The sequence below is a fragment of the Fonsecaea nubica genome (genome assembly GCF_001646965.1).
Source record: "Fonsecaea nubica strain CBS 269.64 chromosome Unknown Scaff31, whole genome shotgun sequence".
In the NCBI taxonomy this organism is placed as follows: Eukaryota; Fungi; Ascomycota; class Eurotiomycetes; order Chaetothyriales; family Herpotrichiellaceae; genus Fonsecaea; species Fonsecaea nubica.
In genome coordinates this window covers 114,803-140,734 of record NW_019173704.1, presented here as the reverse complement: position 1 = coordinate 140,734, position 25,932 = coordinate 114,803, and the positions used below count along the sequence as shown (strand labels likewise).

General features: G+C 52.4%; 8 protein-coding genes across 8 annotated transcripts; 3 read left to right on the top strand and 5 right to left on the bottom strand.

Moving 5' to 3' along the window:
- Window positions 1-4: 4 nt before the first annotated feature.
- Window positions 5-5,330, bottom strand: AYO20_05378 (hypothetical protein; the record flags this gene model as incomplete). The annotated part of the gene is made up of 12 exons (XM_022643672.1): window positions 5-960; window positions 1,016-1,118; window positions 1,191-1,516; window positions 1,617-1,885; window positions 3,415-3,657; window positions 3,717-3,843; window positions 3,892-4,182; window positions 4,230-4,477; window positions 4,667-4,743; window positions 4,808-4,927; window positions 4,980-5,140; window positions 5,198-5,330. The coding sequence occupies 12 exons, from the start codon at window positions 5,328-5,330 to the stop codon at window positions 5-7; spliced, it is 3,054 nt and encodes a 1,017-aa protein (XP_022500339.1).
- A 630-nt stretch (window positions 5,331-5,960) lies between these two features.
- Window positions 5,961-7,844, bottom strand: AYO20_05377 (hypothetical protein; the record flags this gene model as incomplete). The annotated part of the gene is made up of 1 exon (XM_022643671.1): window positions 5,961-7,844. The coding sequence occupies one exon, from the start codon at window positions 7,842-7,844 to the stop codon at window positions 5,961-5,963; it is 1,884 nt and encodes a 627-aa protein (XP_022500338.1).
- An 871-nt stretch (window positions 7,845-8,715) lies between these two features.
- AYO20_05376 (hypothetical protein) lies at window positions 8,716-11,168 on the top strand (the record flags this gene model as incomplete). Its single annotated transcript, XM_022643670.1, has 2 exons — window positions 8,716-9,061; window positions 9,175-11,168. The coding sequence occupies 2 exons, from the start codon at window positions 8,716-8,718 to the stop codon at window positions 11,166-11,168; spliced, it is 2,340 nt and encodes a 779-aa protein (XP_022500337.1).
- A 662-nt stretch (window positions 11,169-11,830) lies between these two features.
- AYO20_05375 (hypothetical protein) lies at window positions 11,831-12,955 on the top strand (the record flags this gene model as incomplete). Its single annotated transcript, XM_022643669.1, has 1 exon — window positions 11,831-12,955. The coding sequence occupies one exon, from the start codon at window positions 11,831-11,833 to the stop codon at window positions 12,953-12,955; it is 1,125 nt and encodes a 374-aa protein (XP_022500336.1).
- An 89-nt stretch (window positions 12,956-13,044) lies between these two features.
- AYO20_05374 (hypothetical protein) lies at window positions 13,045-14,517 on the bottom strand (the record flags this gene model as incomplete). Its single annotated transcript, XM_022643668.1, has 2 exons — window positions 13,045-13,933; window positions 14,021-14,517. The coding sequence occupies 2 exons, from the start codon at window positions 14,515-14,517 to the stop codon at window positions 13,045-13,047; spliced, it is 1,386 nt and encodes a 461-aa protein (XP_022500335.1).
- Window positions 14,518-15,916: 1,399 nt separating this feature from the next.
- Window positions 15,917-17,443, bottom strand: AYO20_05373 (hypothetical protein; the record flags this gene model as incomplete). The annotated part of the gene is made up of 1 exon (XM_022643667.1): window positions 15,917-17,443. The coding sequence occupies one exon, from the start codon at window positions 17,441-17,443 to the stop codon at window positions 15,917-15,919; it is 1,527 nt and encodes a 508-aa protein (XP_022500334.1).
- Window positions 17,444-19,660: 2,217 nt separating this feature from the next.
- AYO20_05372 (hypothetical protein) lies at window positions 19,661-20,575 on the top strand (the record flags this gene model as incomplete). The annotated part of the gene is made up of 1 exon (XM_022643666.1): window positions 19,661-20,575. The coding sequence occupies one exon, from the start codon at window positions 19,661-19,663 to the stop codon at window positions 20,573-20,575; it is 915 nt and encodes a 304-aa protein (XP_022500333.1).
- A 441-nt stretch (window positions 20,576-21,016) lies between these two features.
- AYO20_05371 (hypothetical protein) lies at window positions 21,017-23,338 on the bottom strand (the record flags this gene model as incomplete). The annotated part of the gene is made up of 1 exon (XM_022643665.1): window positions 21,017-23,338. One exon carries the CDS (start codon window positions 23,336-23,338, stop codon window positions 21,017-21,019), a length of 2,322 nt encoding a protein of 773 aa, XP_022500332.1.
- Between the last annotated feature and the right edge of the window lie 2,594 nt (window positions 23,339-25,932).

The following is a 25,932-nucleotide window of genomic DNA, read 5'->3' as shown; positions in this document are numbered from 1 at the left end:
GGTATCAAAGCCTCGCACGGTCCGAGATATCCTTGACAATCTGGCCCTTCTCCCCTCGCTTCTCTTTATCCCGCAAAACCCTCCTCAAGATCTTGCTACTGGGGCTCTTTGGTATTTCTGCAATGAACTCAACCTCCTTGATCCATTTATAGCGCACTCGCCTATCTTTCACATATTGTATCAGCTCCCTGCCCACCTCGTCGCTCGGCTTCACAGTGGGCTTCAACACAATGTATGCCTTTGGTCGTTCGGCACTATAGTCGTCAGGTATTCCCAGTACGGCACAATCGTCCACAGCAGGGTGTCCCAGCAGGAGATTCTCCAGCTCTGCCGGGGCGACCTGTTGACCTTTGACCTTGATCATCTCCTTGATTCGATCAACAATGTGGATAAAGCCTTCGTCATCGATACTGCCAATGTCACCCGTGCGCAGGAAGCCGTCCGCTCCAAACGTCTCGGCTGTTTCCTTCGGGTTTGCGAGATACCCCATTGCAATCTGGGGACCACTGGCAAGAATCTCGCCTATCTCGTTTGGCCCTCGCTCTTCACCTGTAACCACGTCGAGAATCTTCACTGCCGTCGAGCCAAGGAGCACACCCCCGCTGTTGGCATATTTGTAGCTGTAGAATTCAGGTGGGTGGGTCGTCAGACAGCAGCACGACTCTGTCATACCGTAACTTTGCCGGAATCCGGTCCACGGCATCTTCTGTTCAAGTTGGCGGATGACCTCCTGCCCAAGAGGAGCTGCACCAGATGCGATTGTCCTGACACAAGTGAGATCGTAACCATCAACGATAGGGTCGCGTACTAGTCGGATGACAATGGACGGGACCAGGGTCAGATCTGTGATCTGGTATTTGACAATGGCACCTAGGAACGCTTCCATAGTGAATTGTGGGAGCATGATGCATTCGTCGTTGCCGGCGATAGGCCAGTGAAGGAAACGCATGAGCCCACTGACTGGTCGATCGGTTTAGCACTTGTCACAAATTTCCCTGCTGTAGGCATGGCTTACTGTGAAACAAGGGGAGGCATGCTAGAAACCGTCTCTTCTGCGGTCCCGCAACGTCCTTCAGCTGTTGGCATTGAGCAATCATATTCTTATGTGACAGCATCACCTGTCATTCATACAGTCAGTCGCTCATTCGAGGCCTCTGAGTAGACATTGGTGATGACCGGCCCTCACTCACAGCTTTTGGTAGCCCAGTTGTTCCACTACTAAAGGTCAGGAACCCGCACACATCGTTGGTGCTGCCCGCTGGGATGCGATATGTAGGCGTCTGGCCATTGCCGTAGCTCTTGCCGATTTCCAACAGTTGCTTCATCGTCGTGTAGCCCTCGAGCTCCCCCTCTAACAAGAAAATGCGATCATTGGGAATTCCCGCTTTCTTTGCCGCTGCAAGGGCCACATTGATGGAGTTGGGCACAGTCATGATATACTTTGTTTGTGCCGTTTTGAGGGCATGGGCCATCTCGTCCGGGCCATATGCAGGAGAGGCGCCGTTGACTCTTCCACCTGATACCTTGCGTCAATCTCCCTTCAGTCAAGCTACATCAAACGTTGAGGGATTGCAAAGCGTCAAAGATGAGACAGTGGGGGTCGTTCCACAACATACCTGCTCTCAAGATGGAGAACAAAGCGACAGGGTACCATGTCGTGTTCGGGCTGAACAATGATACCGTATCTTCTACCTGCAAGCCATATCGTTTCACCAAGGCCGTGGATAGATGAGTAGCATGCTCCTTGACTTGGAAGTAGTCCAGCCGCTCTTGGGTGACTGCATTGGTGAAGCCTCCAATCTCGTTGGGTGGAAAGTTAAACAACGGCGAGTACCTCGCGTCCTCGAAAGCCCATTCCCATATCGTCACATCATTCGGACCTGCTCTTGCCCAGGACGGAATTAGCAATGCGAAGTACGGGAGGGGTTGTGTTGTTTAGGCATACACTCAATGTCGGGATATCTGGACCTGAACAACATCCTGAATGTGCATCAGATGATTACATGAAGTGATGGCACAATCGCTCAACCCACCCCCCACAAGGCTTTTGAGGGAGCTTTGGAGGAGCGACACTAGGTCGATAATATGGTGTTGGAGCGAGGCTCCTGAGAATGAGGGGTCCTGTTCCGTACCTCAAGCGAGAGCAAATTGAAATCTCCGAGGCAACACAGCCTTGGGCCGAACGCTCAAGGGCCTCTGTTATGGACTTGTGGGTTTGTTTTGCGACTTTACAAGGCCGGGCTGGCGTTAGTATGTCAGAACAGTCAGTTCATATATCCAGTGAGAGCTGTGTCCTGTATTCTCAAGAACATGTGGTGGTAATACCATCTGAAGAGTGAGAGTGCTTCTATCTGACCTTGGTGCCGCAAGTCACAGCCCCCACTGCCCGATACGAAGGGTAAGTGCTTGAGCAAGCATGCGAACCATCTCTTCTCAGCCGTTTGACATCTACCTCAACACGTGCCTGCAGGACACCAGAGATTCACGCTCATCCTTCTAGCGATCGCATAAATGAAATTGGGGAAGGGACCCTCGGCCCTCGGACCGCACGTCATTTCATCTCAGCATCATGAATGGGATCCATTAAATCCGGGGACGCTCATGAATCACAGCGGCACCATCGCGAGCGCGAGCTTCGGGCCGATCGGAATTGATCTCAAAGCATTGCCCCTCTAGAGATCCGACATTTCCCAGTTGGTAGAGTCGACTGCTCCGTCCACTTCGATATTCGTAGGACTTTTGTCAATTAAGCCTTGTGCGTGGTTCGCGTTTCGCATTTGTGCCGCATCATTTCTGTCGGACTTTGCATGCAGATGCAGGACGGTTTCGATGTACCTTTCTCTAGCATCTCCCATAGAACCGTCGTCATCAAGCATCGGCCGGGGAGGGTTGCTAAGAGTCGAGTCTTGGAGCAGGAATTCAAACTCCCCCTACCCCATCCCCCACCCCCGCACGCGCCTTCGACGGAATCCACCCGGAATCAATTCTTGATGGAAACCATCTAACCTAATTGGTTGAAAAGCGCCGGCCCTCCAAATGTACTAGGTAGTGTAGGAAGTTGAAACTATACTGTTTAAGGGTAGACAAAGGCATTCGTCCAATAACTTGAGAAAAAGAACAAAGCTAAGCCCGAGGTAGTAGTAGCTTAACCTAATTAGGATAGACTTCGGAATGGATCAAGGGATTGACTGCTATCAACACTGCATCTTGTGTCAGGCCATGCTCCTGAGGAAACCCAGATGGCAACATGACACAGATTATGATGGCTGTGGCCCTAGATATCCAGTGAACTTGCATCATCTGAGGTACCATAGAAATCTCAGGGGTGAAATAGGGGGTTCATTATCGACACTATTTCACTTGACACAAGATTGACTTGACATATCAACTTCTTCATCTCCTTACTTTCCTCACTCTTGTTTGACATCTGCTACAGATATCTCTGCGTCAGGCCGTTCGGTGTGGTCATGGATCGTGTGTGTCGTGGGGTCGATCTCAAGCTGGTACTGGTATACCGCAATCTCGTCGCCGTCACTGAAGATGGCGCCGATCTCTTCCAAGGGCGTATCCCGAGTGTCTGGCCAGAACATAACAACACAGAACCCGGAAAGAAAACCCGGAATGATGAAGCAGAGGAGATATTTCCACTGTATATTTCTGTACAATTGTATTCGTTAGAGATCCCCCAAGCCTTACCGGAAGAGGGACAAACTTACTTCAAAGCTTCGGGGGCCGATTGAAGCCATATTATATTCATGAACGCTATCATAGACGTGCCGAGACAGACTCCTTTGGCGCGAAGGTGATTGGGGAAGACCTCCCCCAAGTACACGAATTGTGTTCCTAGAAAGATATCAGTGTCGTAACCGCAGTTAAGAAGGACATTCATACCATCGAGGCCGATGTTGACGAATGGCTGATAGAGGAAAAACATAGCTACCGTGGCTTTTAATGCGGCAGTGTTGGTGGAAGGCACGAAATTGGCGAGGAGCGCCGCGATGATGCTCAGCATAGTCGAGGTTCCAAGAATGCCGATACCCAGCATCCAATTCCGGGGAATTTTGTCAATCAGAATCGGACCAAAGAAGAAGCACACGAACCCGACGGTGAGCCAGAGAGACGGGAAGAGGAGTTGTTTCATGGGACTGTAGCCCAGCAGCCTGTAAATCACCGGCCCGTAGTCTGTGCCAATATTAGAAACCGGCAATCATATTGTGGAAGGAACGCACTGTTGATAACCAGCACTCCGGAAAACTGCACCATCCCCGTCGTTGCGAGTCCAAGAAACGCACGCTTACGGTAAGATGGTCTTTTGAACATCTGGTACCAGCTAGATGGCAGGGAGCGATCAATAGCCACTTGTTTCTGGATCTGATACAACTCAAGGTTCGCCCGATCGTGACCGACTCCTGAATGAGAATGTATCTTGGTGAGAACTTGTCTCGCTTGCTCGTCGCGGCCTCGCATGACAAGCCACCTGTTGGAGTCAGTGAGAATACAGCGTTAACGAAGATAGGCTGGCTACCTGGGGCTTTCCGGACAGACAAAAAGCCCTGAAAGGAGTAATGACGGCCATAAACATTGTAGAGCTACCGGCAGGCGCCAGTTGTGGCCGTTATTAGGCCAAAAGAAACAGCCAAATCCAATCCATGTTGCTGTCAAGTACCCGAAGACGTAGAAAACCCCATGGAACTCAACCAATCCACCACGAAGATTGGCCGGTACGAGTTCACTCATCATCAGCTACGACAGAGATTCTTAGCAAGGTGTTCCCAGGGGTAGTGAACATAGAGGTCAAAGGACGTACCGGAGGAGCCGCAACGAACATATAGGCGCCGGCGCCCGAAAAGAAGCGGAAGACAATGAACTCTGCCACATTGGTGCTCCCTGCCATGATTGCACCGGACACGATAATCAGTAAAGCAGGCTGTTGCGACGTGAGCCGACAAACGAGATGTCCGAACTGCAGTGCCGCTTACCACTGCGAGCGACCATTTCCTGCCGTATTTGTCGGCGACCCATGGCAAGCACAACACTCCTAGAAAGCCCCCAGTCTGAAAGACACCGTTCATGGTCGAGATCAGAGTGGTTCCATTGGACGATGTTTCGAGGTTGAAGTACTCCAGAAAAGATGGTTGCCCTGGTTTTGGATTAGTGACTTCCCCCCTGATGGCGAAAGTGTCGGACAGTGACTTACCTAGCAACGTTCCAATGACGGAGGCTGCATAGCCAAAGCTCATTGAACCAAGTCCGAGATAACAGATCAAGATCAAAGTATAGACATTTAACTTGTCCCTGGTCGCAGGTGGAGAATGCATTTCGGCGGTCATGATAATAGACGTTGAATTCAGACTTTGCACAGAGAAAGACGAGCTCTGGAAGGTTCAATTTCCAATTCATGGTCTGGGAGGAGCATATTAGTACAACGAGTCTGTTGTATCCATTCACTTTGGGCCACGGTCCGAGGGGTATCCGTTGATAGTCAAGGCAGCACCAAGTAAGAAATAGAGCAATACAGTATCGACGGCGACCCTGGCCCTCGGACCTGCCCTCGGGTGCTCCCCATACACTCGGAACCACCGTACACCTACCAACCCCGCGCCCTAGAAGACACCTGATATTTCCTGGGGTATTGTGTGTCTCGCCTGTGCATGTTTCTCGGACTCCTTACAGCCGAGAGAAACCCCCCCGAGAGGATCGTTATTAAAGGGCACCGTAAATGGTTAAAGCCCAAAACCTTGAAGACTGAGGGGTGGGGAACTCGAAGCATCGGGTCCTATTCAACTCTTACGTCTATCCAACCGGACTCAACCGCACTGTTCTGTTCTTATAGTCATAGTGGAGCAGCCATATGGGGAGGAAGATGATGTTATCATTCTCATATGTGTGACTGTTCAGATCCTACGGTGGTCTCGGCGAGTGGCTTTCTTACACCACTCTCTCAGAGGTAGGAAGTGATATTACAGTCGCACGCGCCCGGCTTTCAAACTCCTCCAATTTTCCTGCGTAAACGGTATATACTGAGTCGCACCCGGCGGGAGCCAATATATGACGTCTGCTGACTGGCGGTCGGGGTGGCTGACTTTGTCGGGATCCACGCCTTCGGCACGAAGTCTGCCTTTTTGGACTTTCATAGTGCCCGTGTAGTCTAGTTGCGAGACAAAGCGAAGAAAGAGAGGCACCGCATAGCGAGGAAGCGCTGAGATGGCATGCTTGGTCAGGCCCGCGAAATCGAAATTGGACACAGACACCCCAGCCGCAGGGAGGATAGCGGCACACCCGGCTCTGCCATCAGCGTTGGGAACTTGGATGCCGTAGACGCTTATCTCGGCAACTTGGTCGAAGGCGCCGAGGACATCGCCAACTTCGTTGGTACTGACGTTCTCGCTCTTCCAGCGGAAAGTGTCGCCCAGACGGTCGACGAAGTAAAGACGACCCTCGGAATCTTGACGCATGAGGTCTCCGGACCTGAGCCATAGATCGCCTCTCTTGAAGACATCTTTGATCATCTTCTTTTCCGTCGCTTGTGGATTTTTATAATAACCAGGAAATGCTGCCCCCGGATTGGCAGGGTCGAGTCGGTGGATTGCCTCGCCGGCCTCGCCAGTCTTACACTCAATGGCGAATCCATTCTTGTCCCGCAGGAGTTCTTCGGTAGTAACATCGATCTTGACACGCTTTTCGGCATCGTTGTTCATCCAACGCCAGCACAAACCCCGAATTCCAACGGCGTTTCGACCAAATTCGCCTCTATTAGCATTAAAACATAGGCCTAAGCTGTCTGTTGAGGCGTACAATTCGTTTATTGTTTCAATACCGAAGCGTTGACGAAAAGGCTCCCAGACACCCGGTCGCATACCGTTACCCCACGCCCTGGTTACACAGTGTTGCTTGTCTAAAGGGCTTGCCGGAGCGTTGATGAGGTATCGGCATACTTCTCCAACGTACTGGATGGTGTCGGCTTTGGACTTTCGCACCTCTGGCCAGAATGTTTTATGGCTGAACTTTCGACTCAACACTACTGTCGAACCAGCGAAGATGGAAGGGGTGACGCACAACCCATGGGCTGCTCCGTGATAAAGTGGCAGAGCTGTGTACATTCTGTTCCTTGGTTCCAGTTTCAGGTACTGCGCGATAGTCCTGGCAACGTTGATCTCGCGGCCGCGTTGTTTAATAGTCCCTTTCGGCATACCCGTCGTTCCGGATGTGTAGATCAATGAAGAAAGGTCCTCGGGTTTCAGGCCTTGCCATCTCTCATTGGGGATCGCAGTAGTCTCTTGAAGAGAGGCGATGAATTCGATATCGTAGTAGAGAGTTTGCGTGCCGTGAGAACCCAACTCTTCTTCACACGGCTGCACTAGTTTCTGCTGGGCACGCGCAGCCAAAAGAAATCTTGCATCGCACAGCCTGACACAGTGGACAAGGGCTGCGGCAGTCAGATTGTAGTTGATGAACGACGGACAGGCTCCAATCGCCTCGAGCCCAAACCATATCAAAAGATATTCCGGGCTATTCTCGCCATCAAGCGCCACAATCTCATGCCGTTTGATGCCAAGATCCTTCATCAGCCAGTTGGCCACGCGCTGGATGTCGTGAAAGAACTGCTTGTAAGAAAAAGCCCTGTTTTCGAAGATGAGAAAGAGATTGTCTGCGTTGGGTCCAAGGGCGTGGTCTTCAATGAGGTGATAGACTAGCGGCTTTCCCTGCTGAAACCTTTTGGAGATGAAGTCAAGTGATCTTTGTCTAGCCCTTGTTGGAGAATCGGATGATAAGTCATGCCTGATCAAGTAGCGAGCATCGAGATAGGCTGCTGCGGCGAGACCGCCAGCAACGACTGCCGCCATACTGGAGACTTTGTCCGGTTAGATGACTCCCCGCGCAGAAAGTAGGGTCACTCACGCGACATGGCCAGAAGAATGGCACACCGCTCAGCAGCATGCGAGGCTCACTGTGTAGTAGGTGGTTTTGGTCAAGTCGTGCAAGGCACCACCGAACTTGAATTCCATCAAGGTTTCCTCCAAGACTCACAGTAGTATCCCAAAATTGTACATCATCAGAAGACTCCTCAGATTCGCAGCTGCAATTGCGACAGAGCAGGATGACATTGTGTTAAGCCTTGCCATGGCACACCTCGGGCCGGGGCTGGGGACAATGTGGTTCAGAAGCTTGGGAAGCTTATGTCAATACGAAAGACACCAACAACGAACTTGGGGACACACTGACAACATAACAGGTTCTGTATACCCCAGCTACTGCTCCCGGTCGTCTACACTTCCAACACAACGTCTCAGTTTGATAGCAGCCGAGGTGGAATGAAGTGTCCTCAAGAGCGGGCCGAGGACAGTGTTCGCATCTCCGATGTATTGTTACTCTAAGCATGCATAATTCTGTGCAGCGCAATAATGCTTCGTACAAGTACGAGGTAAACGGTAGTTATACCGAATAGAACAGCCACTTTTTGCGTGGGATTGTGGAGCCTGGAGCATGGAGTCCCCCACGCACCCCGGACCCCCCAAGCTTCCCCGCTTGCCCGCTTCCTCCTGGAGAGGGTCTGTATGCTTCGCTCCTCTCGCTCAACCATTTGCCATGGTCTCCTGCAGCATCTTTGCTTCAGCTTCTGTATAGGCGGCTAGATCGGGGCTTGCTGTTTTACTTCTACTGAGGAGACGTACTCGCCTCGCGTGTGTCACTTAACTCTTGCTCCTCCTTTCCATTATGTCGTCGCCGAGCGTTGAACGTGAACATCAGCGCCATGAAATTAACAAGAGAAAAGCAAACGAGGTACCGCCCGACGCCGGCGGAAAGCGACGTGCCGCCAGAGCCTGCCTCTCTTGCCGCAGTCGGAAAGTCCGCTGCGATGTGCTGAGGGATGGGCCGCCTTGCACAAATTGCCGCCTGGACAACGTGATGTGTCTTCTCAGAGAGTCGACTCGCACCCGTGTTCGTCCATCAAGCGAAACGGTTGAAACAACTACCAGAGTGAATGGCACTGATGCTGACGCTGATGCTGACATTGACGCGGATGCCAACGCTGATTTTCCGGTGGCACTTACCTTTGAAGGTACGCTTCACCTCCTTTATCTCATCTTTCTCAAGTTCCACGACTGCTAAATCCCCCTTCTTTGTCACTGAAGATGAAAAGGACTAAACAGCCCTTACTTACTTGAATTCCAGGCTCACGAGGAGCGCAAACTGCGATACAAGCCTCATCCCCCACCGGGAACAGAGCCAACTCACGTAGAAGCTCGACGGCCAGTCCCGTGGCGACTTCCACGGGTCCTTCACCCCTTTCAGCAGATCAGCAAGCTCAGGGACTGCCGTCGTATATCCGCCCGCTCTCCAGACTACTGAGTCCGGAAGGCCTTGAATATCTAACAAAGAAAGGGGCTCTGACACTACCGGACCGCCAGCTTCAACGTGAACTTCTTCGAAAATACATCCAATATATCTATCCCTTTATGCCAGCTTTGGAACTGTCGTCCTTCATTTCACCGATTGTTCGCGGCGATGGGAATGGCTCGGTTAGCTTGTTTCTGTTCCAGGCAGTCATGTTCGTCAGCGTCACGTTCGTTGACCTCGAGTATCTTCAGGCCAGAGGATACGAGAGCCGCAGATCGGCGCGGAAGATCTTTTTCGAGAGGGTACGGCTGCTCTACGATTTTGATTGCGAGACCGACCGAACCACCATCCTCCAGGCTGTGTTACTGATGACATACTGGTATGAGACACCAGAGGACGAGAAGGACACGTGGTATTGGACCGGCATCGCGCTGTCACAGGCCCAAGTCCTGAGCATGCACCGAAACCCTGACTACCTGGACGTCGGCCCGGCAGTGAAACGCTTGCGGAAAAGAATCTGGTGGTCCTGCTTTATACGAGATCGCCTTATGGCCCTGGGAATGCGTCGGCCAACACGAATTCGAACGGGCGACTTTAATGTCCCCATGCTGACATTGGACGATTTTGAGACGGTGCCATTCAAAGACGATATACTACGATACCTTGGACGGCTGCCCATGACGGAAGATACTGTGGCCAAGAAAAGCATTTCCATGGCTTGTATTGAGCTTACAAAACTCTGTATTCATATTGGGAATATTCTCTTCACTCAGTATTCGATCCTCGGCAACCCAGCTGGTGCGTCGGAGGAGAACATGACGATGATGGTGATGCCTCGCAAGTCTGCCGAGCAAATCAACGACATGATCAAATGTGATGTCAATCTCCAGGACTGGCTGCAAAACCTCGATCCCGCCTGTCGCTATAAGAAAGGCTGTCCATCAGTCGAAGAGGGAAAAGGAACCCTATACGACGAAAGTCGGAGAGTTTTAAACTTCCATCTGGCCATGATACACATGGCTTACCTCACGGCGACGGCAATCTTGCACCGACCGTGGGTACTGCGCTCGAATGCGAGCGCCGGTGCCGACAATCGAATGAATGTCCTGCTGTCGGGCAACAAGGTCACCGACGCCGCGATCGGAATCACCGAAATAGTGTATGATCTCTGCTGCTCGGGACAGATACGTTACGCCTCTACTACCACAATTCCGGTGCTCGTGTCAGCCATCCTCATTCACCTAATCGACATTCGCTCTTGCCGAGAGGAAGCTCGGTATACTTCGATAGGGAGATTCTACCAGTGCTGGCAAGCCCTCCAACATCTTCGAGAGATGTATGCTTCAGCGGACCACGCTGTATGTTTTCTGGAGACAGTCATCCGGAAAGCCAACGTCCACATCCCCATGTTCAAGATGGATCCGTTGCCTGCGAGTCCGAGACTCCCACCCCCACAGCCCGGAGAATCTCATTTCCCGACAAGACTTACCAGCAATTCCGTCGATCCGCCTGGGATTGAGCCAGTAGGTCAGCTCGTCACGACGGACAACCTACACTCAACCTTCCAGAACTTCAGAGGCACGCCCACCGATACCACAAACACTGGCGTGAGTGGTTCTACTATGCTTAGCAATAGGCAGGGATTTGGAACGACTTTGCCATCACGTACGGAAGCTTCATCATTTCTAGATTCGGACTTACAAAACACCATCAACGTTGACCCACAAGGTAATATGTGGACTGAGTATGACGCCGAGGCCGACCTGCTCCAAGCGCTGGTTCAATTTGACGCCGACTCAACAATATTTACCTCTGGAACAGGAGTATGAGATCGAGACTCGGGAGAAACACTCATATTGTGTTTGTGATCTCCTCATGAAAGGTCATGACTATTGAAGGAGTTCCCGTGTGTTGAGCGCGAGAGTTGATATGTAATACTTGTCCCATCCGTTTAAAGATTTCTTGGACGTGGTGACGCGTAGAGTGGTTGTACCGAGTAGAGTCAGTCTAATCCGGGTCAAGAACTCCCATCCATAATATATTATGTTACCAACAAGGCAAAATTCAGCCTCGCGTCGACTAACGAGATTCTGCACGTGCGCATTGCCGAGGATTCGAGTTGCTCACTCCTCGGGCCGAGATTTCAGGCATGTAGAAACAAGCATTGGACCTTTGACTCAAACGTGACAGCTTGAGCAGGCTCGTGTAACGCATGCACAAGGCTGTTCGCGTCGTGATCAGGCTATTCTAGTGACGCGGTTCAGACCAACTGGATCCCTGATTCCAGTCATCAGCAGCCTCTGACTCGTTCTAATCATCGTTGACGGCATCGGAATCAGCAGTCGCTATCTTCACATGAAATGTGCTGCCGCCGTGGCCCATGACGACCCCATAAATCGACCCTGTTGTCTATTCAAAATACCTTCTTGAGAGGCATACGCCTCGTTTGATTCTGAGTTCCACAAAATACTCGCCCTGTCTCGCTGGTGACATGTCAACCATCGAACGGAGAAGCTCTACGGAAGGATCACAGTCCATGTCCCCCATCGAGCGAGAGCTCTCTCTTTCGCGAGTAAGGAATAATTCTGGTGGCGGAGAAGAGGTTTTCACCAATAAGGCGCCCCTCACGCTTCCGCCATGGGCTCGAGGGGTTTACGGCGGACAGATCATCGCCCAGGCATTGCTGGCTGCCTACGAGACCGTGCCGGCGGCATTTGCCGTGCATAGCATACATTGCCATTTCCTGAATGCCGCGACTGTCGACGTCCCAATCGTCTACCACGTGGAGAGAGTTCGCGATGGATCAAACTTCAGCACTCGAGTCGTCTGCGCGAGACAGAAGCAGAGGCTCGTCGCCTCGGCGACCGCCAGTTTTACTCGGGAGAGGGCTGGGGCCAAGTCACTTGAACATGCATCGTCGTTACCGGACGACGAGATTCCGCCCCCTGACCATCTTGAGGCCCACGCACAGTCTGCCGCGGGCCAAGCGGGCAACGACCGCCCGTGTGACTGTGTGCGCTCTCGTCTAGAAAGCAAAGATCTATTACCCCATGAGCGACGAGCTCGGCAGTGGGTGCGAGCCCGTGGCAAGATTGGGGAGACATCCCCTCCTGACGGCGATGACAGGGGGGTTGGTCCCGGCTCGCAAGATGGACATCGGGCGCACGTCGCGGCGTTGGCCTACATGAGCGACAACTACTTCATCGGCACCACCTATCGCGTCCACAACGCTTCTCGCTTTTCCGGCCTATCGTCACCGCACCCCATGCTGGCGAGGACAAAGACCGCCGCCGCCGCTGCAGGATCAAACCCAGCGGCCGCGCAGGAGTATTTTGACTGGCTGGCCGAAGAAGAGCGCGACGACAACCGAGACGCCCCCCGAAACGACCAACGGGTGGAAACGATGGCGACTCTCGACCACACCGTCTTCTTCCACGAGCCGCGCCACTTTCGCGCCGACGAGTGGCTCCTGTTCGAGATGGAGAGCCCGTGGGCCGGCCACGAGAGAGGTCTGGTGACGGGACGGATCTGGAGCCATCGGGGCACTTTGGTCGCTACGTGCGTTCAAGAAGGCGTGGCGAGATTATTCCAACGCCAAAGCCACAGTAAACTATAGGTATTCATCACGTTATTCCGGTAGGTGTAGAATCGTCAATTCTAATTTTTGATGTGAGGTGTGTGTGTGAGTAGTCCGATCCGATGTATCTACAAGTGGGCCTGAGCACCCAGCCTCTCTCGGATGTCCCCCAATGCAAAATCGTTGCGGTGTTTCTTGCTCCTGACCTTGTCGGCGTCCTGGTCTGTGATTCCCCGGGCCTCGACCGCAGGATTATAGCCTAACCAGCTGGTCCGTGCGATTTCCTCGTTACTTACTTTCCGGTTGACCTGGCTATCGGCGCGCCTGTAGATGTTGATGACCACGGCGCCTCCGAGGCCCAGGTTATGTTGCAGCGCCACAGACGTCCCGTCTACGAGACGATTGTTGGCCCATCCACGCAGCTGCCAGGTCAATTCCGCGCATTGCGCCAGGCCCGTCGCCCCAATAGGGTGTCCTTTGGAGATCAAGCCGCCTGACGGGTTCACCACCACCTTCCCACCGTAGGTGATGTCGCCTCGGCGGACCATCTCGTGGGCCTTGCCTGGTTCGCAGAGCCCCAGAGCATCCACGACCACCATCTCATTGGTGGAGAAGCAGTCGTGCACCTCGCAGACCTTGACGTCGTCCGGGCCGATCCCGGCTTCTCTCATGGCGGCCCGTGCGGCTCGCTGGGTCATATCGTAGCCGACAAGCTCAATGGCACTTGTCTGGAAAGCCTTTTCCGAGTCCGTCAAGAATGACTGTCCCGCCATCACGATCGCCTGGCTCTTCAGATGCGGTCGGGCATCCAAGAATCTCTGCGAGACGATCACGGCTGCGGCGGCGCCATCACTAGTGGGACTACATTGGAGTTTTGTCAGGGGCGCAAAGATGTTGGGCGAATCCAGGACCTCCTGGAGAGAATACTTCTGGCGGAACTGCGCATAAGGGTTGCGCTGAGAGTGTTCGTGCGAGATGCGGCCAATCTCGGCAAAGTCTTCTGCTGTGGCGCCGTACCTGGAAGTCTCTTTGGTAAGCTGATTGATTGAGTGCATCCGGCGAAGCATCAAAAAGTGAGAGAGAGAGAGCGGAGAGCAGGCTCACTTTTGCATATACTCCCGGCCTGCGTTGGCGAAATACTGTGCCGTCAACGGCGCCTGTTTCGTGATGCCGACTAGTTCCCTCATCTTCGCGGCGAAACGTCCGCTGGAACTGGGTCGGTCGCCCCAGACACTCTTCAGGCTCCCAGGCTGCATCTTCTCAAACCCCACCACCAGGACGCAGTCGACGTTGCCGCTCCTCACGAGAGTCCGGGCCAAATAGAGGCCCACGGACCCTGTCGCACAGGCATTGCTCGTGTTGACGATGGGGACGGTAGACATGCCAAACTGGTAGAACACGCGCTGACCCGACGTCGAGTCGCCGTACGCGAAACAGGCCACCCCGTGCTGGACGTCGTCATAGTTGATCTGCGCATCCAGCATGGCCTTGACACCGGCCTCGTAGCCCATCTCCGGATACTCGCGCAGCCCTCGAGGCTTGATGAATTTCGTCATGCCCACTCCAAGCACGTAGGCTTGGTTGTCAGGTGCGTTCGCCATTGTTGACGCTGGAGAAAGTAAAGCCTGAACCTTTGTTGCAAAAGAAACAACACTTGAAAATGACGTGGAAGGAGGAATCTAGCACCTCACCTCAAAACCGTGTAGTTTACGAGGAATTTGTTTTCTCAAAGATAAACGAGCAAAACCACCTGCTCGTTGGGTGATTACATGTTGGCCGAGGTAGACGAGGCTTCTAGGAGTGAGACGACTTCAGTGTGGGAGCCTCGCCTGAGTTCCGGCACAGCTTTGTCGGCACATCCTGGCCCGATCGCCGTCAAAACGGTGGCAGCCCTCCAAGCTGCTGTGCTTCAATCAATCTGCAGTGACAAGCTAGCTGGAGGTGGAAGGACCACTCTGGAAAGAGGAATGGCGGAGCGCGAAACGAGGGATGGCGAGAGATGACGATTATTCTTTCGCGTTTGTTACCGCTATTCAGATAGGATCATTCGGCGGAACACTGTGTAAGTACTGATGGCACAGAGTGAAGTCCAAACTACTTTCTATCTCTTCTCCCCTTAGCTCAACGACCTTTTTCAGTACAGACTCTTCCAACGTCACCATGACCGAGACCTTTTCGTTCTAGGTACACACGAGTGCAGCATCAGTAGAAGTGAGTCCCCAATCTCATGCCATGATCGAACCCGGTGTGAGCCACAATGAGGCGTCCTGGAAGTCGGCATCCCGGCATTTCGGAGCGGAACGACTTCTTAGCGGGGCTGACACTCAGTCGCAGTAGTGGAAAGCCCTGGAAGGTTGTCCCTCAAAGTTGTAACATCGACGCCGAGCTGCGGCTGCTTTAATACGAAGCACGGTATGGGCGGAATGAAACCTGCCGAAACAGAATCGATGGGACATGGAGTGCAGATCTTCCTTCGGGAAGCCGACAGTATTTGATCATGGAATCGGCCTCCGGCCCGAGGAAGAAGAATTCCAACATCGACCCGGGTAGGAGATGAGGAGTAGAGACTACGAGCCATTAGCATTATCTGCGAGCCAGACTTTGTGGTGGTTGAGACAACTATATTAGCGAAGTCCAACTATCTATGGAGGTCTCTCCCCCCATTTTTTTGAGCTGCTAAGGAGCGTGGCTAGCTATGTATCGTAGAGAAAACATTAAGAGAGTGTCATTGCCTTTGTCGTAGTGCATGGGCGACCTGCTCATCCAATCCTTCGGAACACTGATTATTCCACATCGCGGGCTCTGAAGTCAAGCGCCTTCACGCTTGACCATCCCTGCCTAGACATTATGGAATGGATTTTGTTTTGGTCGTCACGAAAATCGAGACAAATACCAAATAATCTTTCTTTTCGGGGGGCCATATATTTTTAATGATTTTTTTAGATGGGAACTACGTTCCCCCGTCCAGAAGTTCGGTTGTCGGGAAGTACAGTTTGTGGATTACCAGCCAGAACCGTAGCTTGATGTGGTGTAGGAGGTGTAGACCGGGTAGCTGGAGGTGCTATACGTGGTCGTGTAGGCTGGCGTCGTGTAGGTACTGTATATTGACGACGTGCTGTAGCTCGGAGTCGAGTAGTAGGTGGAGGTCGAGCTGCTGTGGCCATAGCTGCTGCTGTAGGTTGGGGTCGAGTAGTAGCTCGAGCTGGAGCTGCTGTAGGTTGGGGTGCAGGAGTAGACCACGCTGCTGGTGGTGTACGTCACGGTGGCGGTGTATGTGTACGTCGAGACGGACGTTGCGGTGTATGTCGACGCACTTGTCTCGGTCACTGTTGCGTAGACAGTCTTTGTGCTGGTGGTAGTCTCGGGAGCAGGGCAGGTCGAGTAAGTCGTCGAATAGACCACGGGAGCGCTGTACGACGAATAGACGGGGGCACTGTATGACGAGTAGGTGGATGTAGCATACGAAGAGTAGACTGGTGAGTACACGGACGTAGTGTATGAGGAGTAGACAGGTGAAGTGTATGAAGAGTATGCCGATGAGGTGTACGAGGAGTAGACAGGCGAAGAGTATGAGGAGTAGGCGGAAGTAGTATACGATGAGTAGGCGGGTGAAGTGTATGAGGAGTAGACGGATGTAGTAGTGTATGAGGAGTACATTGGTGAAGTGTACGTCGTCGACGTGGTATACTTGGAGGGAGATGTGTACGTGCTCGTGGAATACACTGGGGTGGTGTAGGTAGAGTATGTCGAGTACGTCGAGGAGCTAGAGTAAGTGACATAGGAAGAGTATTTTGAGCTGGACGTGTACACCGACGAGTATGCTGAGCTGGAAGCGTATGGTGACGAGTATACCGAGCTAGATGTGTATACTGGGGAGTATGTCGAGGAGCTGGTATAAGAGACATAGGAAGAACTGCTCGTGTACGCAGAGTATGTTGAACTCGAGGTGTACACAGGTGAGTATACGGATGAGTATGTTGACGTGCTCGTATACGCTGGGGAGTAACTTGAGCTGGAAGTGTACTCAGAGGAGTATTTTGAGCTGGTCGTGTACGCTGGAGAGGAGTATGACGAGCTGTATGTGTACACAGGTGAAGAGCTAGTGTATGCAGACGAGTAAGTCGAAGTGCTTGTGTACGCTGGAGATGAGTAGGTTGACGTGGATGTGTACACGGGTGAGTATGCTGAGGAGCTAGTGTGTGCAGACGAGTATGCCGATGTGCTCGTATATGCGGATGAATAGGCTGATGTGGATGTGTACGCCGGTGAAGAGTAGGAGGAAGCGGACGTATAAGCTGGTGAGTATGTGGAAGTCGACGTGTATGCTGGTGAAGAGTATGCGGAAGCGGAGGTATATACCGGTGAAGAGTACGTGGAAGCTTTGCTGTCTTCCGAGTAGGCCGTGCTATAGGCCGAAGTGCTGTACTCTTGATAGTCGGTGTTATCCCTCTTCTGCTCATGCGGATGGGGCAGACCCAAGGCAGACCCCGCGAGGACCGCGAGCAACAGTGAGCACCCAGCCAACATTGTGTAGATTCACTGAGAGATTCAAGTATACAAGGGAAGTAAAACAATTGGTAGTATTCTACCGGAAGACGAGCGAATGTATCGGGTGAGACAGCAACGAGTGAACGTCTTTGATTCTTTGTGGACAGAGCGAAAGATGAGGGACGAGAGTTGCTGGAAATGAAGGTGACTTATACTGATTCTTCAGGCTTGTCTTGAAAGGATGTGAGACATTGCTGACCACTCTATGGCCACACCACAGAGAGGTGGAGTGTGGTAGAGTTCGACTATTTCAGGAAAAGATGGTGTACATGCGGAGGGGCGGTACACGGGAGTCATCCATCCTGCAAGAAGTATTCAATGAGAGGCAAGAGTAGATGTGGAGAGTGAATAATCGAGATCTGTATGATTCAAGTTATGGCTACTGCCCAGACAACTATATTTTTTTGCCAGGAACTTCAAGGGTCCCCAGCCTTGTCGACATGCTTATTCAAATCCGTGAGCTTTTATGTATTCTGGCCCGAATTGGCCCGTTCCTTGGGGAGTCCTTACCCCTCCTTCCGGAGCAATTCTGTCAGAGGCCGATGTTGATGTCAATGTTCATGTGGAAAGCTATCGCGACAATATTGATGTTGTGGAGACTGGACTCCACCGGGTCGCTCTTGGGTTGTCAATGCGATGCTCGGTACTTCCACGTAGAACGGTATTGCTGACTTAGGTATAGTGGCGTTGGCAGTACTTCCTACCTGTAGCTGACTACTATACTTGTAGCATTGCCAGGTTGTCCAATTATATCACTGTTTAATACCTATCCAGGCTAGTCGGCGCACTTAAATCCATATAGACTGAAATAGGTACGAGTGTGGGGCACTCTTAGCCAATACCGGAACTCGTCTAGTGTTCTTTATTTATACGCCATGCTGATATCGGAATATTCCCGGCCTCGGTGAGTTTTGCCCATCATATTATTCCCGACATTTCTATCTCACACAAATCGTTTGAAGCCTACTTCCCTCCGTGTACTGGATCCGAGGCTTTTTGGCGCACTCTACAGTGTTGGCATCCGAGAAATGATTCTGTTCTTCCGACAAGTTCCGCTGACAGGAAGTCGCAATTGCCCCAGTAGGCTTTACCAGAAACGTTAGAAAAGAGGTCTCAGAGGAAATGCAAAGGTATTTACGATTTTATGTTGGCGCAACAGATACCATCGAGTCATGTCTAGGTTCTGATTCGGTAGAAAATCCAAGAGCGAACAAGGCCCCTCTCCTGCCCCCGAGGGAAAGTTTTATAAGCCATTCAGAGCCAGTTCGCACGCTGGTGTATTTACATGAAGGTCCCCTCGATCTTCTTCGAAGGTAAAGACGTCTTGAGCAGCCAGGGCGACTTACTCCAGCCGTTTCTTTCTCACATGTGAGGGTGTTGTGTCTCAGGTTTGGGGTCTTTTTGTCCCATCGCTATTCGTCATATGTAATGGCCATCCATACCTCCGCGAAAATAGCACGGAGTGTTGCCGCGGAAGGAATCTCGCATTCAACAGAAGGAATTGGACAGAGAGCACCGCGAGGATGAATCCTAACATAGAAGTCTGCTGGTTCCACAAAGATACAACCTACATCAGTCGATCAATGAAGCCACAGACACCATCGACGGCGAGCTAGTGCGCAAGTAACATACAAAGACTGAGACACGGCTCGTGGTTGCTGAAGATATTCCAGTGAAGATCGAATAGCCAAGCCCTTTGCCCCGAGATCTATGGCGACGGTATGTCAGCTCAATGCTGATGACATGGTTTGGACTGACAGCATGACCTTCATTGGCGCCGATTCTGAGAGCGACATGAAGTTAAGGAGCGCTGGCGGGTAGAACCAAAAGGCGTGTATGCAATACTGTGAAGAGCCTAGTCGATGGCCAGGTATGGAGTACGCATTCAGTGCGCATGCTAGTTCTAGTCTCGATTCAAGCGATCAGTAAGAGACGGCAAGCGTAAACAGACGCAGATAGATCTTGTCATCGATGGAGGGGTATTGGAGCACCCCGCGAGTGAGCACGCGAGGTAGTGAGTCTGGAGCAGTGGAGCTACATAGCCTTGGCAAGATCAGCCTTGTTGTGACACAATGGCTCCATATGACCGTCAGACGCTGTCATTCAAGGCTGTGCCACCAACCCCACACTGCGCAGTTTTCTCATTAAAAAAGTTCGAGGCAGCATTGTTTAGTCCACAAAGGCAATACATTCACTATGGGAAGGGCTCCCCGCGAGGTAGGCGGCTGCGTCGCTCTGCCTTTGGAATTGCCTAGAACAGCATCTTTCCCCCGAACAGCCACTCACTACCTCTACCTGAAACCTCACGACCCCAAAGTCCCCGACGAAGACGCACCCAGATCTTTGTTCTTGGTCAACGTGCCCGTGTGCGCTACCGAAAAGTCCCTGAGACATCTATTCACGACGCAGCTTCAAGGTGGACGTATACAGAAAGTCTACTTTTCCGAGAATGCTCCAGGCAGACAACCCGCCTCCGCCACGAAATCAAGTCGGAAGCGCAAAAGAATGACTGCTGAAGAAATCGAGGCTGGACTGGACACGTACTCCCTCCCCCGCGTGTTCGACAGCGAAATCCAAAAGAGTGGCGCGTCTGCGATTGTTGTTTTTGTGGACAAACCTAGTATGGAACTCACGCTCAAAAGTGCCCAACGAGCCGCAAAGGCGGGCACGCCGATCGCGTGGGAAGACATGGAAGACGCCGGGTTCAACGAGGTGCCGCGCCTCGGGCTGCCGAGATACGAACACCACAAATCACTACAATACCCCTCGCGCAAGGACCTTCTGCGCTCAGTCAACGCATACATGACTGCCTACGCCCAGCTTGAGGAGTCGCGGTCTCGCGAAAACGCACGCAAACGCGCAGTCCCCGACGACGATGGCTTTATTACTGTCACACGAGGATCAAGAGGTAGTGCACGGGTCGACGAAGCCAAGGAATCGGCGGAAAGACACAAGGAGAAAGCCACAGCATTGGAGGACTTTTATCGCTTCCAGATGCGCGAGAAACGGAAGCAGGAGCAAGAGGAGATGGTGAAGCGGTTCGAGGAGGACAAGAAGAAAGTCGAGGAGATGAGGGCGAGGAGGGGCAAACTGGAAATCAGCGCAGGCTGATCCCTCCGGTGTGGCCGGTATGCCGCAACAACGTCCCGCTACAAAGCATGGGGCATTCCATGGCTCCGAACAAGTAAGTGCTTACCACGTTCGCCTCCGATTCTATCTTGCTCAATGACGAGGCCGCTGGGGCCAGAGAAGCGTTCTGTTTCAGCTGTTGGATTGTCACGCAACCCACGGTGAACTGAACGCAATGCCTAAAACAACCAGCCACATACATATCTTCTCAATTTTTCTGATGTACACTTTATTCCCGCTTTGATGTCCCATCTCCTCCGATGTAAGCTGATGCTGACTATTTCCATTAGAATACTATGTATAAACTCCAACGATCACCTTCCGCAAGATATCCATATATGTCGGCAACTCTCTTTTATTTACAAGAATGTTTCTATGGGTTGGTTCTGTTTGAGAAAACAGAAGTTCTTGGAATGACAGTATTCAAACCAAGACCGTCTTCAACATGTCCAATTCAAACCGCCGAGGATTGCCGTGCATCAGGCCGTGGACGTATGCCTCGCCAACCAAACCATGCGTTCTCTCACCCAGACCTTCGCCATCTGCCCTGCCTTTGGCAGGACGAAGAACGTATGGCACTTTACCACCACCTAGAATCCAAATCTCATCACCCGCCCGAAGAGACCGCGATCCAGTTCCCAGAAGAGACAGACGTTTTGTCCGGAACAGCCTTCGCAATTTCCCTGACCCATACCCGATATCATGATGCAATTGGGCAAGGTCAAGTGGTGAATACGAATCGCTGGAAAGCATGTTCTCTACCAATGCGGTCAATCGACCGCGATAGAAAGGGAGATTGTACGCAGAGTCTTCCGGCTCGGACGCCAACAGACCGTGCCAGTTAGGGTTGGTAAGAGTCGAGATCGGTGTTTGGTGTGGCTGGAAATCGGTGTCATGCGACGACCAAGGAGCTAACCGGTGGCGTATCTGCAGATTGAGGATATAGTCGATGAACATGCCTCCACACGCAGACGGAGCCGGATGTTGGCGAGAGTATGTGTTTGTGGTCAGCGTCCGCCAGAGGACGTCGAGGCGTGAGATAGGGGCCCCTCGGACTGATGGCACACGGTAGGGATTTGGGAGGTGGAAAACTAGATCCACAATACTGGCCCATGGCTGGCCAGCATCTGTCGCTTCATGTGGCATGATGGCTTTCTCGGCGATTGTATCGATGTGGAAACCTTGTACTGGCAAAAAGCCACGACGCAATGTTGTCTCGTCATCTGGAGGTGTCCATTTCACGTCGCCACAAGCAGACCAGCTGCATTTCCCCCGGAATTCAAGCGGATATGGCGTGAGAGGTACAGAGTAGTCTGGAACCCAGGTTGGAAGTCCTTTGATCTTGGTCAACGATCGATCTTGCACATGGGACAGCAGATTCAGATTCCGAGCGGCCCGGATAAGAGTGCATGCGGCTTCTGTGTACACTTGCTGTACCGGGGTATGATAGTTTGGCTTGATCTCCATGGGCCTCTTCTCTGAGGGCGACTTTGTCGAGTTCGACAGACTGAGAAAGGCATACACCTTGTCGCGGGGATCAGTCGCGGCGGTATACCTATGCGTATCAACCAGCATCCTCAGCGACGGGCCCGCACCTTTGTCTTTCTGGGAACGCGACTGCAGAACATTCCTTGTACTGTTGAGGTAGACAGGCGCGAGGCTGAATCTGGTGTTGCTTGCCAGCAGCTTTCTGTACGCTCCTGAATTCCGGCTGAGCGCACGGATATGCCGCATCTTCTTGGTCGATAAGTGATGATACCACTTCGTTGCACGGATGAATTCAATCGTCTTGGCCAGTTGCTCCCACTGTAGTACTCGACTTCCACAGATAACCGTGGCGTTTCTCGCCAGTGCCAGCTCCTGAACCACCCAGCATCTCGAAAACCAGGGGCGGTTCATGAATGCGATCAGACCAAGCCAGTTCTGATAGCTCAGCGGCTCGATCCCCAGCTCTCGATAGCATGAGCCGCTCTCGTCGTAAAATCCCGTGTAAGGAACCGTAGGCCACGCCTCTCGCGGGATAGCGGCGATTCTTTCCACCACGGTGCACGCGTCCTGGGTAAAGTCGTCCTCTTCACCGAGCCACACAACCACACCTTGCGCCGCCTTGAAGATGTCCGCCATCAGGTTCACCTGCTGATTTCGCTCCGCAAGCGAAGCTTGGTCGATGCACAGGGCGTCCACCCAAATGTAGTTGGGCCCCGCCGCAGGACCGTCCAGTTCCCGAAGATTGCGACCGGCCAGCATGGCGAGGGCATCGTGCAGATTCGCCGTGACGCGTAGATTGCGACCCTCGCACTTGACAGGGAAACACGGCGTGTTTTCTGTGATCTTGGTACGAAGTCCTGAGAGACTCGCGGCCTGCGGTCTCGGGGCAGATGGTGTCCCAGTGCTGGTAACCAGTCCTCCGTGGCCATCCGGATCTAGCAGACGAGGAGCTCTCGCTTGCACGCGCTGGACGAACGCGAGGCGGCGCCAATTGCTGCTCCGTGACGGGCGCGACTCTGGGATCAACGGATAGCCCCATGTGTAAGACAGGGCATAGAACGGAGGGGCATCGTCGACGGAAAACGTGCGCAGTGAGACTCCTATGCTCGCGCCGCTTTCAGGCCAAGGCGAAGCCGAATGGACCTCGAGTAAGCGGATAGAGGTAGGCGAAGGGAGAGGCTGGTACTGGTACGCCCGTGAGTCCGATGCCAGAGAAGCAAGAAGTTCTCGAGCATTGAATCCCCTGCGAATCCTCATCGATATTCACTCGTGGGTAGAACCGCTGTCATCACGTCTTCCACGACGCTTTGAGTGGTGATTGAAAACTCCAACACTAGTCAGTCCTAAGCGAGCCCAAGTGCGCTCAATGGGGCTTCTCGGTCTCTTTAAATATACATAATTTTCTTTTTTAATTTTGAGAAGTATCCTCAGATCTAAGATATAAAACATCGACCAAGAGTGTTGGCCTGGCGTTGTTGTAGCTCTTAATTCAGAGGCCATAGGCACAAGAGGGATGTTACTCTGAACAAGGGTCAACGCCTCCGCCTGATAGATCAGAGAGATGACCATAACAGGGATCGAGCTGCGAGGAGAAATTGATTCGCTCGGTCTTAACCAAGCGTGAGCATTTCCTGCTAGACGCTCTGTGTTGGACTCTGTGCAGTGACTGTCCATGAAGTCTGGCAGCCGTGGAGCAAGGAAACTACTCATACATATCTGCTAGAACGAGCGAAAGAACAGACCGAATGTCACAGCCTCAAGAGCATTCTCCACCAACGACTCCCTCTAAAGCAATCCTCACATCCGAATTCCATCTTGTGAGCGAGGATGATCTTCGGCATTTGACAGTCACCGTTTCGAATTTGTCTTGAAGCCTCCACATGCCAGTCAAAAGGTATCGGCTTCCAGTTTCATCGACATTGCTCTGTCGGATGGGTGTCCCGTATCCTGCGATTGAATACACGTCTTCGAGAAAGTAGTGTTATGTTGAGGCGTCTGAGAGAAGCAGTACGTGCGGTAAGTGGGCGAGGAGCTGTCAGGTAACGCATAGCCAATGTCAAGAGCCTGACCATCGGTACCGCGTGATCTAGCGTCTTTCGCGATATGAGAACCTGAACCCGCCTTAGTTGATGTCGCCCGTTCTCGTGGAAAGCTGACTTCCACTGTTGTCATCTGAATCTCATCCGCCCAGCGAACGGATTTTGGGGTTGGAGAAGTCGAGCTCATGCTTATTCTCCTTGACCTGGTCTCGCTGGATAGAGGAAACTGCACCCGTGGGGATCCCTTCGACGATGGCGGAGACTTGGAGAGGGCAGAGCGGAGCGGTCCGATAGCATTTCGTTCCGAACCTCGCGTTGTCCAAGGTTCCGCGGATGGATCACTCTTTGTGGTTGACACCTGCCGCGGTGGGCCATAGATGCTGATCCTTGTTACGGGTACTGAAAGGTTGGACGAAAGGTAGCGAGAAGTTCGACTTTGACTATGCAATTGCGACTTGTCGCTATATCGCAGACCGGATCTCTTCAGGTTGTTTTTAACGCAAGAAATATCCGCTTCCTCGTCCTCGTCCTTCCCACCCTCGAAGACGTAGAGCTCCTCATGTCCTTCCCACAGCTTTGTATCATGGTGCCTAAGATAAGCAGCCAGGCCACCCAAAACACCGATGAGAAGGCAGACGAGACAGCCCAGGACGAACAATGAAATAAGGATGCCTTTAACAAATCCTGTTTCAATAATTCGATAAAACGTTGCCTGAACAAGTTCGAGAAAGGAGAGAGGGCCGGGGTCAGGTTCAATGATTTGAGGGACAGAAGACGTAAGGACTTGGGGGCAAGGAAAAAGAACGAATAGAAAGGAAAGACGCAGAGGTATAACGTGTCGCGAAGACATCTTGAATTGGAGGGAGTGTGGACAACCATGGATGTTGGGAACTGAGAGGGAAAAGTATCCTTTTGAGAGGCTGAAGAGTCAGCACGGAAAGGAAATTTACACGCATACTTGGGCTGGCAGAAGTTCGAACTGCGGTGAGCATCTGAAAGCAGTCGTGTCTCCAGCCCTGCGCAAATCCATAGAGGCACGCGGTTGTGGTGTTTGTACACAATTGTTTCTGGCCCCCCTTGTCTGTGCCTTGGGGCTGAAGCTGAGACTCAAGCGTGTGCACCACGGAATGTGGCGAGTGACAGAGAGGGAATGTGAATGAAATCATGCTTCGGTCGCTCCAGGGGGGAGGGTGATAATGGCAGCACTAGGAGATACACTTATATTTCCGGCGGCTCTCATCAATACGCACGTACTGGGAGGAGGAATTCAGGGGGTAATGCACGCCGAAATCATGATTGGGATCCAAAGGATCAAAAGGGGGTTGCTGCGCGATGAATGATGGGCGAGGAGTGAAGATTGAGGAGGCACTGGGAGGATGGAGCTGTACCTGAATCCTGTGTGACTTCGGCTGAGCTGCCCTTGATTCTTCATCCGCTGTCGCTGCTCAGCTGCGATTCGTCCAGCTTCTCTACCCAGATCCTGGTCTTCATCGTTTCTCTCTTCACCTTTCGCATCGCTATTTGAATCCAACATTCGATCTTCGGCTCACTTCACAAGGCTTGGTATCCGCCGACATATCTCGTATTCGCTCACCGTTGCCTTGTCCAAGGCGGTCGCACCGCACCTCTCTCGCTCGACGTCGCCCGTGTCTGTACGAGCAGATAATCCCCGTCAGGCACTTGTCCAATACTTCTGTCAGAGGCCTCGATTGCTCCTCGGCCGCAGATCTAGCCTAAGGCGCTGTATCTTCGAACCAGAGACTCTCATCCACATAGTAATCTACCCGCAGTCGATCTATCGCGGCTAACAAT